The 15,701-nt window shown below is 41.7% G+C and overlaps 1 protein-coding gene across 2 annotated transcripts in view; it reads left to right on the forward strand.

Annotated features, from left to right (window-relative positions):
• Positions 1-15,701, forward strand: part of DNAI1 (dynein axonemal intermediate chain 1) — a 135,807-nt gene that overhangs the window by 31,063 nt on the left and 89,043 nt on the right. For both annotated transcript variants that reach the window (XM_015848293.2, XM_015848294.2), the window contains 3 exons: positions 4,643-4,727; positions 5,572-5,689; positions 7,402-7,445. In XM_015848293.2, coding sequence (XP_015703779.1) covers positions 4,643-4,727; positions 5,572-5,689; positions 7,402-7,445 — 247 coding nt within the window. The remainder of the gene's footprint in view (positions 1-4,642; positions 4,728-5,571; positions 5,690-7,401; positions 7,446-15,701) is intronic.

Genomic DNA, 15,701 nt, shown 5'->3' on the forward strand with positions numbered 1-15,701 from the left:
AAAACAAATGCAATTAACCTTCTTATTAGTGTTTGCCTGCTGTGTTCAACCGAAGGACAGGATGAGTTGTTACCAACATCCTTGTCTTCATCTACTGTTTACGCTGTGTCAGTATTAAAAGCAAGTAATAAAAATAAACAGAGAGTACAATTATTTTTATAACAGCGGAAAACCAAATGCAATTAACCTTCTTATTAGTGTTTGCCTGCTGCTGTTCAACCGAAGGACAGGATGAGTTGTTACCAACATCCTTGTCTTCATTCTACTGTTTACGCTGTGTCAGTATTAAAAGCAAGTAATAAAAATAAACAGAGAGTACAATTCTAGAAAGTAATAGCTGCTTGACAGGATTCAATGTGAAGGCCTCTGTTTGGGATTTGCAATAACTGCAGTGCATGGAGGTGTTGGCTGGGCAACGTACCTGCACTATGCTTTCTTTTTCAAAGCTTGGAATTCTTGTAGCAGCCATATATGTTGTAAGAGATATGAGCTGTTACTGCAGTGATTTTAGGGTGGAGTTTGGTTATACATTTACGGATCAGCAGAAGCCTTGTTCCATGCTCCAGTTAAGTGGAGTTGCATATTGCAACTGGCCAGTGGGAAACATGAAACAATTAGTGCTAATGAATAGTACAACAAACCCAGGACATATGGCCAGCAGGGAGAGGGAGATGACTGTCCCTCTACTCTGCCCATTTGAGGACCCATCTGGAGTACTGCATCCAAGTCTGGGGGCCCCCAGTACAAGAAGGATAGCTGTTGGAGAGGGTCCAGAGGAGGGCCACAAAGATGATCAGAGGGCTGGAGCAGCGCCCCTACAAAGACAGACTGAGGGAGCTGAGCTTGTTCAGCCTGGAGAAAAGAAGGCTGTAGGGTGATGTAATTGCAGCCTTTCAGTGCCTAAAGGGAGCCTATAAACAGGAGGAGAGTCAACTCTTTGAAAGGGTGGATAATAGCAGGACAAGGGGAAATGGTTTTAAGTTGAAGGAAGGAAGCTTTAGGTTGGATGTCAGGAGGAAGATCTTTACCATGAGAGTGGTGAGGTGCTGGAACAGGCTGCCCAGAGAGGTTGTGGATGCCCCGTCCCTGGAGGTGTTCAAGGCCAGGTTGGATGGGGCCCTGGGCAGCGTGGTCTAGTATTAGATGTGGAGGCTGGTGACTCTGCCTGTGGCAGGGGGATTAGAGATTCATGATCCTTGAGGTCCCTTCCAACCCAAGCCATTCTGTGAGTCTGTGACATTTATTTTCGAAGTATTAACCCATTAACTATCTTAACAGATGATTCCAGTACATTATTGCTGCTCAAAAAGTAATTTACTCACAGAAGCAAGTAAAACAAACATATTAGCTGATGAGCACTCATTACATTTGTCTTGCTAAACCAGAGTTGCCCCTACGAAGAAAAAAATGAGTTTTCAAACAGATCCTTGAAAAAAGATAAATTAGGCCTATAGTTTCCGCTGAGGATTTATTTCAGTATGATTCAGTATAAATCAAACCTGAAATAGCAAAGGATTGAGTGAGAAAATAACTTACTCTGATACAGTTTAGTGCCAAAGATGTGGTTATTCATGACTGCATTGCTTACAGCATAGCTACCTAATAAAAAAGCTGACTTAAAGCTCTTTGAATTCATGTGGACAGTTTCCTACATGGCAGAAAACCTTCAGTGAATGATGAACAGGCAGGAATGAAGATTGTTCCTGCCTGTACAGTTTTGTTGTTGTTTTGTTTTGTTTTGTTTTGTTTTAGTTTAAAGCCTATTTCCCACTGACAACAACAAGATTTTATAGATGTTTGAGGACCTGGCATTCATCTTTGAGAACACAATAAAGTAATCCTTGTCTTCTGCTCTACAGTGCAGAATGGATTCTCAGGCTGGAAATTCAGAAAGCTTCCAGTGCAGTTTTCATTGCATATGTAAGAGAAATGATCTATAGTACTGCTCATGTCTGATGGGTACAACACTGCCATTCTTTCCCAGCTCCTTCCCACAGTACAAGCATGTTAAAAAAGAAAAGAGTTTATCCTACTTAGTAGGTGAACAGAGGACAGCGTCGATAGCACACCTGATGAACCAGCAGCACTCCAGGGGATCCATTCCTTATACCCAGTAACTATTACTTTTCAGTGTTTATTGCTCTTCTCTTTCTCTAAATCAAGTTGTAACCTTTTCAGCACTTAACCTCTGTCAGCTAAGCTCGCTTAGAGCAATATGCTGGTGGCAGCCCACGCCATTTCTATAGACACGATCCCAGTATCGCTGGAGAAGTGTTAGCAAGGTGAATTGCTATTTTTTCTATAGAGTGTTTCAGAGGAAGACATCTTGCTGTGGCAGAAGCAGTAACAGCAACTTAGAGTCAAAAGAGTGAAACCTCAGCAACTGGGAATATTGATTTCTACTTGGGTTGTTTCAAGTATCCCCTTTCTCTTCCTCTGATTTCTGTCAATACTTATGAAGTTTTAGTGCCTAAGGAATATTTTGCAGAAAATCAAACTGTGTTAAAATTTAAAAATATAAATCCCTGTGCTTTTTGAAATTCTGAATGTGACAATAAATTCTATGCAGTTCTCAAGTTTTCCCACTGTCCTGGGCAAAAGCTGGAGAACATAATAGTGGTCACATTATGTGGCTGGGGCTCTAACCACAAGTGAATGTGTAAGAAAGGCTAAGAACACAGCAAGCATGTATCATATCCTTCCCTGACTCAAATATTCTTCCAGCATTCAGCTACTTTCAGCTTTTTCCCAGAGTTGATGACTTTTGCATCTTCTACACCCTTTGATAAGGAGTTGCACAGGTGTCATCCTGCTGTGAATCACCTCATTTTCTTCCAAGTTGTTTCCAAGTTGACTTCCACTAACAGCCCTGGTTTTGTATTGGAAAAGGCATGACTAGTCAACCACTGTCCATCCTTTCAGGACTATTTAGGACTGTAATGGAATCGTAGAATGGCCTGGGTTGAAAAGGACCACAATGATCATCTGGTTTCAGCCCCTCAGCTACATGCAGAGTTGCTAGCCACCAGACCAGGCTGCCCAGAGCCACATCCAGCCTGGCCTTGAATGCCTCCAGGGTTAGGGCATCCACAGCCTCTTTGGGCAACCTGTTCCAGTGTGTCAGTGGACCTCACAGACTTGTCTCATCTTTTTAAGCCAACTCTTCTCCAGGCTGGCAAGTCCCAGCCTAACCAATTTTTCCTGGAACAGAAACTATCCTGGATCACGAGTCACCTTTACTGCCCTTCTGTGAACTCTTCCAAGTTCTACTTTATCTTTTCTGAGGTGGGAGAAGACTGTACACATTAACAAAGATAGATGCAAGCTCTGTAATCGTAAAAAGTGTTGCAGATTATAGAATTATTTTTTTTCTTTTATCCTGTCACCTTTCTGTATGGGTTTTATGCTCTTTGCCACAAAACTTGTCTCTCTTGTGCCTGTTCAGAGCCCTCAAGAGAAACAGAGCATTGAGATGCACATAATCCACAGCCGTATTCTTGGTTCAGATTGTGACTGTGCAGTGCAGTTTTGGCAAGTTGCTTTATTTTTAATTTTTCTGCTTAGGGCAAACTCTGGGCTGTGCCAAGAATGACAAGTTTCTTTTTACTGTCTTGACTGTAGGGGAAATCATACTGTGCTGGCAGTCATTGGTTCCTGGCAGGGGTTTGGAGATGAAAGGCTTTGAAACCCTGTTGGGGCTTTGGGGCAGCAGCAGGATTTAGAGGGGGTTTCAGGTCCTTGGAGCAACATACTGTCAAAACACTTTGCATATACTTTGGCATTCTCACACCCTTTTGCAAAGCTGTTCTGGCATTGTCCTCACAGTCCCAAACTGTCTGGGGAACTTCAAGCTCTGTCCCTCCAATTGCTGGCATAAAGATTTTGTCCTATTTTTGGTTAGCCCAGCTTGAATTTTGCTTCTGTTCACTTAAACACATGCACAGAATAGAGAACATACTAATACAGAAAAAAAAAAGTAGTTAGGAACAGAGTTTAATAAGAAGATGGAATAAGAATGTTGTGTTTGGACACAGGGCTCAGTCAGACAAGTATATAGTTAACCAGGGACCACTGGCCTTGGAAAATGCCATTCCCAAGAGGTCTCCCTTGCTGTACCTGAAGCACTTCCTGCATACAGTCCCACATGCAGGTTTGCCCACTTGTGGGTTCCCTAGTGAGGGGAGTCAGATTTTAAAGAGTATCAAAACATTTTCCACAAAAGCTGGGCAGCCAGCTGATACATTATCAAACACGATTGTATTGCTGAACTTAATGAATTGTTATCAAGTGAGATGAGGGATGGATCGTGTGTGTGCTTTTAGCTCATCCCATCATAAAACAGATCGGATAAGTTGAGGAGATTAAGACTAACTGCTTTCATAGAGAAGCACCTTGCCATTGAGATAAATCGGACACAAACACTGAAGTTAGTGTATTTCAGGGGTGAGTGGCACCTTGCTGAACTTAATATAGGTTTGTTGCCTTAATTCAAGTGCCATCATAATTAGGTAGCAGTATGAGGAGCTTCAATTTATCCTGTATTCAAGATGGAAAGACTCAAGCTTTTTCCATCACAGAAGATCTGTAAGACTTGTAACCTGTAGGATATAAATTTTCTCTTATTTGTTTATCTTTTCAACAGGGTGATGCTATAACCAAGATATCCAGTGCAGCCAAAATAATGGAGCGGATGGTGAATCAGAACATATTTGATGACATTGCACAAGGTATGGCCCTACTGGGAGATGATGTTTGCTCTCATAATAGAATTCCTGCAGATGAGTGGCCATAACTGTAGCAGGATTCACAACAGATCCTCTGGGAAAGCTGGCTCTTAGTAAAAGGAGCAGGCAGGGGTTTTGGCAAAAGATACCAAGTCAGTGATTAGCAGTGGAAGATTGGAGCACAGACTATGAAAACTGGTTTGTTGCCTTATGTTATGCTGGTGTCTCCAATGCTGAATGTTAGACAAATAGAGCTAAAATGAGCAGGGCTAGCAACCTGCTGGCTTACACAAGGCAAACAGGACAGCAAGCTGAGTCATTCAGAAGACATGCACATCAGCTCTGCTCTGTGCAGGCTGGGCCGGCAGGTCTGGCAGGCTTCTTTCCTCAGCAGGTAGTTCCCTCCTTGATGCAGGTCTTGGTGTCAAAGCAGCCAGTGCAGAGCAATCCTCACACAATCACAGAATCATAGGATTTAAAAGAGACCTCTGGAGATCACTGACATAATGTAGTACTGATGCTATTTTGCAAGGCTTTTCATATCTTTGCTCAGCTCCCTCTTGAAAGGCTGCATCTAGCTCTGAGAATGACTTGAGGCTGCCTCTTGCACTCAGTGCTTCTTTCTTATTCGTTCTTTGTCTCCTTTTGTGTGAGGACTTGGTGCTTGGTAAACTGCAGGACTTAAGTGTTGTTTTGGAGCGAGATCGAGACAGCTTTTATACTAATAACTGTGTTGTATCGAAACTGTGAGAACGACAGAGATTCTTTTAAAGCTTATCTGGTACTCTGTCATGGTTAAATATTTCAGACTTTTTCCACGAGACTTATTATTTGATTTTGGTTTTAGATTTTAAATATTTCGAGGATGCCTCCGATGAATACCGGGACCACAAAGGAACGCTCCTCCCGCTCTGGAAGTTCCAGTATGACAAAACCAAGAGACTTGCAGTTACTGCCATCTCCTGGTAAGTCTCCTTAACGCAAACTTGCTCTCAGTTTTGCAGAGTAGTGGAGTTAATTGTCGTGCCACCTTACAGGACAGTGCTGGTTTCTGCGGAAACACTTTTTTGAGTAATTACAGTCATCTTCTTTGACAGCATCTAAACATTCCATGCACTTCTGGATTGGAAGCATCTCGTGTGAGGCTGAATGTGTCAAGGTTGGGACATTCAGCAAGAAGTGAGGACACAACAGGTGTGGGACAGTGCTAGAGCAAAGCGAGTGCAGCTAGCAGGGCAAATACGTGTCCTTTCTTGGGAAAAGTGAGATGGGACATATCTTTGGATAATATGCTGTAAGAATCAGTCCAGAAAAGCCCAAGGAAGGAGAAGAGATGGTGCCATTCTTGACAAGAAATGTGAAGCAGCCAAAACTCTGAAAACTATCATTTGTACTTTCAAATCAGCTCACAGTCACTGGCATGAAAAAACTTCTCATCAACCTGAATGAATCCTTTACTTTTCAACATACCTGATCCTGGCACTGGCTTGTTCATGCAGTTGTGTGAGACTTACATAGCTCCTGCCCTGTGTTCTTCTACCTCCTCTTGATGGTGGTGCAGTGTGATCCATCTGTGTCTTGGCAAGGAGGTTCTATAGTGAGACAGAGCAGGATTGCTGTCTTTCGTCCTTTCAGGCCATTGCAAGATTTATACTTTAATAGAACGTTGAGGAGCTTGTTGCATGAGAATTACAAAATAATACTAAAATGAGATGTAAAATTGGGGAAAAGGTATCTTCTACATGTCATTTCTGTTGCTATTATTCCTGTCTCCAGAAGTTGGAAGAATGACCCCAAATTGCTTTATGTAACAAGCTTTTCTAATTTGATTTTTATTCTCACACTGCTGTCAGTGATGGTGCTTTTAGAGGACAGAACAGGAGCAAGAGCATTAGGATGTCTGGGGTATTTACCCAAGTAAAAAAGGAGAAATATTTTCATTTTAGCAGTTCAGAATAGTTAGGGGAACACTCATTAGGTAAGTTTCACATCCATTCTTTTCAAGAGTTTGTGGACAGCAACAGTTCTGAACTGTCCATACGGAGCAGAGGTTTTAGCAGTAGATGGTTTTCAGATAAAGGGACTTTTGAAGGTATAATAACTAATTACTCGGTCAATGTGCTTTTACAAAACTGACAACCAATTGAATCAGAAGGGAATTTCCTTTCCTGAGCTGTGGTGATGAAATTTTGAACTGAAACCTGTTTCTTGAATCATCCATTATTATTTAGTGATGGTGAAAGTAAACATATTGAGTGTTATTCTTCAGTGAGTTACAAACTCCTTTATTCAGGCTTCTGAAAGATGGAAGCCAGTACATTCCTGCCTTTCTGCTTTCTTCAAAGACCTCATCTTTAGAAGTAAACTTTACATAATCATTAAGTACATAAACCAAGAAATGCTGGAGATTGGCATCATATATAGGTCTGTGCCCTTTTTATCCTTTTCACCTACTGCTGTGGTCTTCAGATGTTATATTTATCTTGTGCATCTTGCATCCAGAAGAATTACTCATACATGAACTTTACTGGTGTATATATTCAAAAGGGTCTAGCCCTTACAGTGTATGTGGTCCTGTGAGAATGGGCCATGATATTAAAATGTGAAACACTGTGCATTCCTCTTGAATTATGCAGTTAATTATAAATGCTTTCTTACATGAATTTTCTCATTACAGGAATCCAAAGTACAAGGACCTGTTTGCAGTGGGGTATGGCTCTTGTAAGTAACAAATACAAAAGTGACATTGACAGATTTAAAATATTAAGCTGGTGCATTGAGGTTCAAACATAGCACACTGTGGGGCACGTACTACATCTTGTAGCAAGGACTCAATATATGTAAACTGAGATTGAATTCAATATAGGAATTATTCATTTACATTCCATGACATGAACATTCAGAAACGCATAGGCATAGACAGTGTTAGCCAGGATTTTTGGCATATGATAGTGCTGATTCTCCCTTTGGTCAAGGAATTGTCCCCAGAGGCACCACTTAATCCTTTTAATTTCATCTGATGGACTGTGATTGTCATTCCCCTGTCCCGGCCCTTCTAAATGCTTAAAGACCAGGTCTGTTCTGTTTCACCAGAAGCCAATCATGAGAGACATCTCTAAGTATAAACACATTGTCCTCTTGGTGGGGAGCATCTTCCAGAGATGTCTGTAGAGGTAAGCTCTCCATTAGGTCATGCCAGAGGACGTAATACTGTGAAAAGGCACTTTTCCTTATGTAGTGTCTGGGATTAGATACAAATTATTATGAGCTATTATGGACATCTTTCTCACCCTTCTTATGCTGTTTGTGAACCTTGTATCTACCTGTCTTACCATTTACTCTGAAATGAAGCAGAGAGTGTTAGAGAAAAGAATAACATTGCAAAGGCAGCAGAGCTTTCTCTGGGCTTACAGAAGAGGACAGACTACAGAATGGTTCTTGTAACTTGTGAGAAGGACTGGGTTTGCTGACCCAGGCAATTTCTCCACTGTTTCTAGCAGGACAATTGAGCTCTTGTCTGAGTGTTAGAACTTACTTTTTGAAGTAAAAGCTGATTCCCCTATAGAGCACTAATAGTCCTCCGTCTGGTTTGAAATGAAAATCAGCCACAGGGCTATAGGTAAACAGTGATTGAGAACTGCAAATAGCAGGATTAGTCACTGAATTTATTACCCTAAGCACTTCAACCCTGGGAGTTCTTTGTGGGTGATTGAGAGTCAAAGACAGGGAGCCAGAGACTGGTCTTTGGCTTTGCCCACCTGCCATTTCAGTTGCTCTGTATTTACTTGCAAACTGCAGATATACTTTTTTGCTAGCATTCTTCAGCAAGAAGACATTAGAGTCTATTCTAAGTATTCTCTACTAACAAATCAAATTGCTTGGTGTTTATTTTTAGGGAACACCTATTCTGAATGGATGTGGAAGGATCTCAGTTATGATAAAATGACTAATGAAATTCACTGTTGGGAAATTAAGTCATGTGGAATAAGAAGCTCAGCACTGAGCTTCTTAAAACAGGCCAAGGGAGAGGGGATTTGATATGGGTCTATAGAGACCTGAGCAGCAGAAGTGAAAAAGGGTCAAATATTCACTATTGTCTGTAACTCAAGGATGAGGGAGACCACATGAAATTATTGAGCTAATGGACTAGTACAAGTTTAAAACAGAATAAGATTATATGTAACAAAATTGTGAACCTTTTCTTCCCGTCCTCCATGCCTTGGAGAACAAAGCTATACATGGGGTCAAAGGATCAGTTCACAGAGGGACAGTTTGCTGCTGGCCATTACCAAGAACAGATCATCTGGTTCAGTAAGTTCATAATTGCAAACTGCAAGAAACTCTGAGAATGAGGTAGTAGAGCAACTTTTGCTGTGATTGTTGTGCTCTTTAATCAGTTAGTACTCAGCACTCTTGGAGAGCAGACACTTGGCTACAGGGGCCTTTAGTGTGGACTCTAATAGCCTTTCTCTTGTATTTTGTGTTCTGATGAAAACCGGATGGGTTGTCTTCATGTGCAGTGGTAAAGATTACATTCTGTGTGCAATATTCTAACATTTGATTTTTCTTTAAAATTACATTTTTTTCTCTTGAAGTTCACTCCATCCAAGTCCAGGAAATGTTCCTGTTAGTTTGTTGAGAAACCAGAATTGGCCTGACAATTTCTTTAATCCAGCAGGCAGCAGGAATTCTAAAAACCAGATTAGAATTAGTCTTTGCAAAAGAAAGCATGGCAAGAAGTGCTCAGGATATTCTTCACCTTGTCCAGCAGAGTGAAATCTTACTGTGCTCACAGCCCCCATACTCAGAGTGCAGGAATTAGGCAGGGCTTTCCCACTGCTCTGCCGCCCAGGTGCGGAAGGGGGATGAATCCTGGCCAGGGGAAATGGTCCTGTTGTCAATGGGGGACTGAGCTAGAGACACAAATAGAACTCAGCTCTTTGGATCTGTGGTGAGCATAATTACATCACCACTCTTTTGTGCAGCATGCGTTTGGTGGTGCTGCCAGGGTACAAGCAATACATTTGTCCTGCTGCCCAAAGTATTCTTTTTGAAACAGAAGATCCCTTGTTTTGTACGGGTCCATTTCACTCCATCATGGTGAATTCTTTACAAATAGCATCCTAGTTTATCTCTTGTTTTTGTATCCTATTGATGCAGGTTTCATCAGTAATTTATTTGGATGAGGTTTCTGATGCTAATGGCAATTCTTTGGCATATGACAGTCTCCTCTGAACAAGGGAATACTGTCACTGCAATTTGCAATTCAGGGTCTTTGCTGCTTGGCTAGAATTAATTGTTATTCCCATCAGGAGGAGCTGTCTTTCTGGTTTTGTTTCCGCATAAATGAGATTGCTGGATTTCTGGCTAGACTGACAGCCTGCAGTGTGGGTTTCAGTGGGCTGTGGTGGGTGCTGGGCTTGTGCTTTGCCTTGCTCATGGGAGCACAACATGCCCAGGCCTTAGGAATCACCTAAATTCATGTTTGAGAAGTAAGTGTGCTTCTGACAGCATTCAGAGATGGCTTTCTATGAGCAGCTCTCACCTGCATGTGAGACGAGAAGGAAAAAAAACAGTATCTGCCTGGGTAATGTACTTTCCCCTGTTCTTCCTTTGCACTCTGCGGGTGTAACTTGCCAGTTACAAGGATGCATGAGGAGTACAGGCTCACCCCCAGAACACTGAAGAATCTGTTATAGCTGTCTAATCCTCAGTTCGTCACTGTGAAATGACTGTATAATGGGGCCTAGCGTGAGCACAATTTGTCCTCTGTAAATTCAGGATGAACAGTGCTAATGCAGAGTGTGACTGCATCTAAAATAAAAGTTGTTATACCTTTATGACAGAATTAAATTGTTGTGAAATTCTGGCAAGAGGAATAACTGCTTAGTAATAGATACCCTTGAGATTTGTGAAGCTGAGGATTTATGGTTGAACACTGAGACAACAGACCAGTTCTTATTGTGCTCTTCTATGTAGTGTCACAGGGAGAAGGGCATACCTACAGTCTTGTATTTTTTCTCAAATGCACTGTCCAGTGAACATGGACATCTTTCATGTACTGCTCTCACTGAAACTGTTGGATAGACATTGCGATAAGGACATGGGGGACACAATGTCCCCATTTAGGACATACTCAATGTTCTTCAGAGATAACAGGGAGAAGAAAAATGGGCTGGGTTTCTTGCATTGCAACGTGCTGCAGCTTCACCTCAACATCCCACATTCTTCCTGAGCGCAAACATCATAATCAGACACACTGACCTAGTTTCTCTCATGTGTTTTTCATCAGAAGCAGAGTTTCACCTCCCCTGATGGTCCTCACAGTTCTAGACCAAGCCATTGTGTAATCACAGATCATGGCAATGGTAATGGCTGTCAACAATGACTGGCATCAGTCTTTGAGTTTTTGCTTCCCAAATTGTAGCTTTCTGTCCTTGATGGAACCTTCACTCACAAGAGGACACTTGCAGTGGTACCCATATGGGATCAGTGCATACCTAAAAAGTAGCTGCCTTTTTCATCATTTCTGTGCCAGCAGATGGTTTGCATCATTACACGGATTACAATAAAAATACCAAGCAGTGCAGAACTAGAAATGATGCCCATAAATCCACAATAGAAAGCATCTCTATTCATTTCTGTTTACAGCTCTGCTTTAGGCCCTGACAGTGAACCAGGTTTTAACCTTTCTAGTATGTGCTCTATTAAGTCCATACTGTGTAAGATTTAAATCAAGTGTTATGATGTACTTAACAGAATGCCAGGGGAATATACAGAGATATTCTTGTCAGCACAATTACTTCATCAGTTACCAGTTCATCACCAATTACTTCACCAGGGATGGCAGCTTTGACAAGACATTTACCCTCTCCATAGGTCTGGGGACCTTGGTAATAGAGGAGGCAGTTTAGCAGGAGGACTGGGATCCTCACATTGAAAGAATCTTACTGCATTTAGATAACGTCTGTGATCATTAATTTGTTTTAACTGCTTATTATAATACTACAGTGCTTTATCTGATCTTGAAATGTAGATAAAAATTGAAGTTTTCTCTAAGGTCTCAGTCCAATTACGGTACTAAAATTATCAAAAAAATATGAAGCCACAAGTCCATGGGGCCGGATGAGATTCACCCAAAAGCGCTGAGGGAACTGGAAGAGGTGATAGCCAAGGCTCTTTCCATCATCTGTCAGCACTCCTTGTTGACTGGTGAGGTCCCAGAAGACTGGAGGCTTGCCAGTGCAACTCCCATTTACAAGAAAGGTTGTAAGGAGGATCCAGGGAACTACAGGCCTGTTAGCATGGCCTCGGTGCCAGGGAAGGTTATGGAGCAGATTGTCCTGAGGGAGATCACGCAGCATGTGAGGGACAACTGGGGGATCAGGCCTCACTGCAAGAAAGACATCGAGGGCCTGGAACATGTTCAAAGAAGGGCAACAAAGCTGTTGAGGGGTCTGGAGCACAATGGGGCCATATGAGGAGAGGCTGAAGGAGCTGGGATTGCTCTCTATAACTTCCTGAAGGGAAGTTGTAGTGAGTTGGGGGTCGGCCTCTTCTCTCGTGTCATTAGTGACAGGACCAGAGGGAATGGTTTCAAGCTGTGGCAGGGGAGATTCAAGCTGGACATTAGGAGGTATTACTGCTCATAAAGGGTGGTCAGGCATTGGAATGGACTGCCCAGGGAGGTGGTGGAGTCACTGACCCTGGGGGTGTTCAAGGAACGACTGGATGTTGTGTTGAGGGACATGGTTTAGTGGGAGCTATTGGTGATAGGAGAACGGTTGGACTGGATGGTCTTTTAGGTCTTTTCCAGCCCTGATGATTCTGTGGTTCTCAGTAAAAGCACTAAGAAGACTAAGTAGTTCCTGAGGAATTCAGATCTCTGAACCAGATCACAGAAAGTCTCTTTCAGATGGCTTTTGGGATGTATGTATATTTAAATCATGCTCCCAATAGAGACAAAGAAGACTTGTGAGTGGAGTTCCCTACTAATCTTTCTGTAGACTGCATGAGTTTATTTCTATATTGATAATACTGAGGCTGAAAACATTGTCAGAGTGAGAAAATACCTTTCAGATTTATTAAGTGACTTTCCTTCTCTTGTGTAAGACTATGTGCATGTGATTCACATGAAGGGACTGCACTGGAGTTGGCCCTCCACTCATACACCAGCACCTGTGCTGGGCTGGGACCAGCAGGCAGCTTTGGCCTTATGAGACCCTGCAGTAAAACTGATGCTGTTATCTAAGTGTGATATCACAAAGGCTGGTTGGGATTAACATGGCCCACTGTTGCATGCACACACTTCAAAGGGAGACTGATACTGTGGTCTGGATTCAGTTTGCTATTTGGGCTTTATTTATGAAAAGGACTAAAATGACCTCACAAATCCCAGCTTTGAGAAGATGTCTCCATGTCAGTTCAAATGCTCGTGCTCAGCACTGATATAAAGTTGTTAAAGCTAAACGTGACCTCAGTGTTCAGAAACCCAGGAAAATCACTCTGACTTTTGGTAGCAGTTTTGATAGCTTTGTTGTGCCAGCATGGTGACTGAGCACTTCCTTCTAGCTGTTGGTGTGTTGCTTATTGACACTGGGTATTGCTATTCCAAGTTGAAAGACTTATCAGTATTCGCAAATGCTGATGATGCCAGTTATTACTGGTGGTTGTTTTATTAGTGATATCTTAGGAATTTACTTGAGAAAGGAAAATGAGGCAATCAGAGTTAAAATATAATTGTTGCTTAGTTGCCAGTCATTTAAATTGGTTATATTTGTTATAAGCAGACAGAAGCCTTGCTAAATAATAAGCTAAATTGCTACTGTAAAGAAATATTATAATGCAGGAAACAAGTACAACCACATAAGCAAAGAGTGAAAATTAAAAGGGAATATGTGAGTCTTATTTGTGAAATGCTGTAGAACATTATGGACACTCAGTATGCCCAGAATAAAAAAGAAAGACCCTGGAGAACATGGGTCTGCTCTATTTAATTCATGAGTGCAGGGTGTGCTATGAGACTTTTTCATAGCTGTAAGGAGCTCTTTCATGACTACATTGTATTGATTAAAAGGGGCTGTTGGGGTTGGGGGGCGGGAAGGTAAGAAACAAAACATAGTATTTATATGCCCCTGAAGCAAACATAACAAAAGGAAGGAGGCCAGGCATGTCCGTCCTGCGGTCTGCAGGCTGCATGCGGCCCAGCACAGCTCACCATCATTTTGGCAGCTCTTGAGCTATCAGCCCATCACTCAGCCATAACCAAACAGCGATGCGTTATTAACCCCATCTGGGCTGAAACAGGGCCTGGGCAGGGTGCGGTGCCAGCTCAAGTGATGGCACTTGAAGTTTATGCCTTCTAAGATATTGGCTAAACAGTGTCCTGTGAACAGCAAAAAAAATGCACCCGTGCTTTCCATTTTGATAAAGGAGTTTGAGAACATGTTTCAAGGTTGCCAACAATTATCTTTTTTTTTTTTTTTTTTTGGTCTGTTTTTGAATCCATTTTCAGTCAACACGACCTTCAAATTTTCAAATGGAATCGAATACCTGTAATCAGATATTCAGCTTAAAAATCTCATTGTCTCCCTGCTGGACTTTTGTAAGCCCTGTCTTACCAGAGAAAAATACCTCTTACTTCACACATTATTCGTGTCTTTGCTTTTTGGCATTACATACACTTGTGAACAACTGTTTTCAAGGATGAAGTGCAAGAGGAGTAAGATTTCATCAAAAATCTCCAACAAACACCGTGAGACCTCAGTAAGAATTGCAGCCATTGCCGTTGTACCAGACTGAGGTGGCCCAGGCAAGCCATAAGGTTGGACATGCACAAGTAGTCAGAAAATCACTGCTGATATTTTGATAAGAGAAATATCTGAGAGGTGGTGAGAAATGCAATAATCAGATTGAAGATTATTTTAATCTCTTGGTAGGAGAGCACAGAAAATCATTTTGTTTTATGGGGGGGTTGGACTCGATGATCTCTGAGGGCCCTTCCAACCTGCACGAGACTGTGAGACTGTGTCCAAGCATAGGCATGAAGAAATTCAAGGCATAATCTGTATGGAGGCAGCCCTACCTTGAGGAGCTGTGGTATTTTAAAATAGTGACCTCTGGCACAGGAGATTTTGCATAGGAACTCTGAGCCTTTTTTCACTTAGTGCTTAAATGATCCCCCTAGAAAGGCATGCTTACTTCTGGTTTTGAAATGCCAGGGAGAAGGAGTGACAAAATAGAAAGTGTGCAAGAAAGAATGAAGGAATCATCTAAGGAGAACTGACCTGGCAAAAGAAATGAAGGAGCTTGGTTTGTTCAGCTTGTCAAAGGAAAGCTGATTAGTAGGTTGGATCCTGGTCTGTTAACTCCCTGTACTGGGCAGACAGATCATGTAACAAAGGGCTCTTTAATCTCCCAGACAAATGGTGTAACGAGATCAAAGAGAAGCTGGAGCTGTGTAAATTTAGGCCAGACAAAATGTGGGTTTTAATAGCAGGTGGATAATTGAGATCAATTAGTTTTGTTGCAATTAATTCCCAGTCTCTGGGAACTTTTAAATGTGGAAATTTTAAAGGTGTAATATTTGACTCCAAGCAAGCAATTTTTTTATTTAGAACAAGAATTAATGTAGAAAAATCTGAAGTTATTAATGTATTTTGTTCTTCAGGAGCCTGATTTATTCAGTCTTTCAGCCTTTGCAGAGGCTGTTATCAGCACTGTCTCATGGCAGAGACCTTGAAGTTCACTGGAAAAACATCTGTATCCTCCTCCATGGTCTGGAGGTCTTTAAAAATCCTCCCCCATCAAACTCACATTGGAAATTTAAGCCATTGCACATCCTGTTTATTGAGATACCTAATTGTGGACAATTATGCATAATTACACTGAAAATTGCAACACTTTTAGATCTGTTTTCCAAATACCAAATATCTCTTACCACATATACACGCTCTGGGATTGTTGAATTGATGTTAC

This window comes from Coturnix japonica, chromosome Z (assembly GCF_001577835.2).
Source record: "Coturnix japonica isolate 7356 chromosome Z, Coturnix japonica 2.1, whole genome shotgun sequence".
Taxonomy (NCBI): domain Eukaryota; kingdom Metazoa; phylum Chordata; class Aves; order Galliformes; family Phasianidae; genus Coturnix; species Coturnix japonica.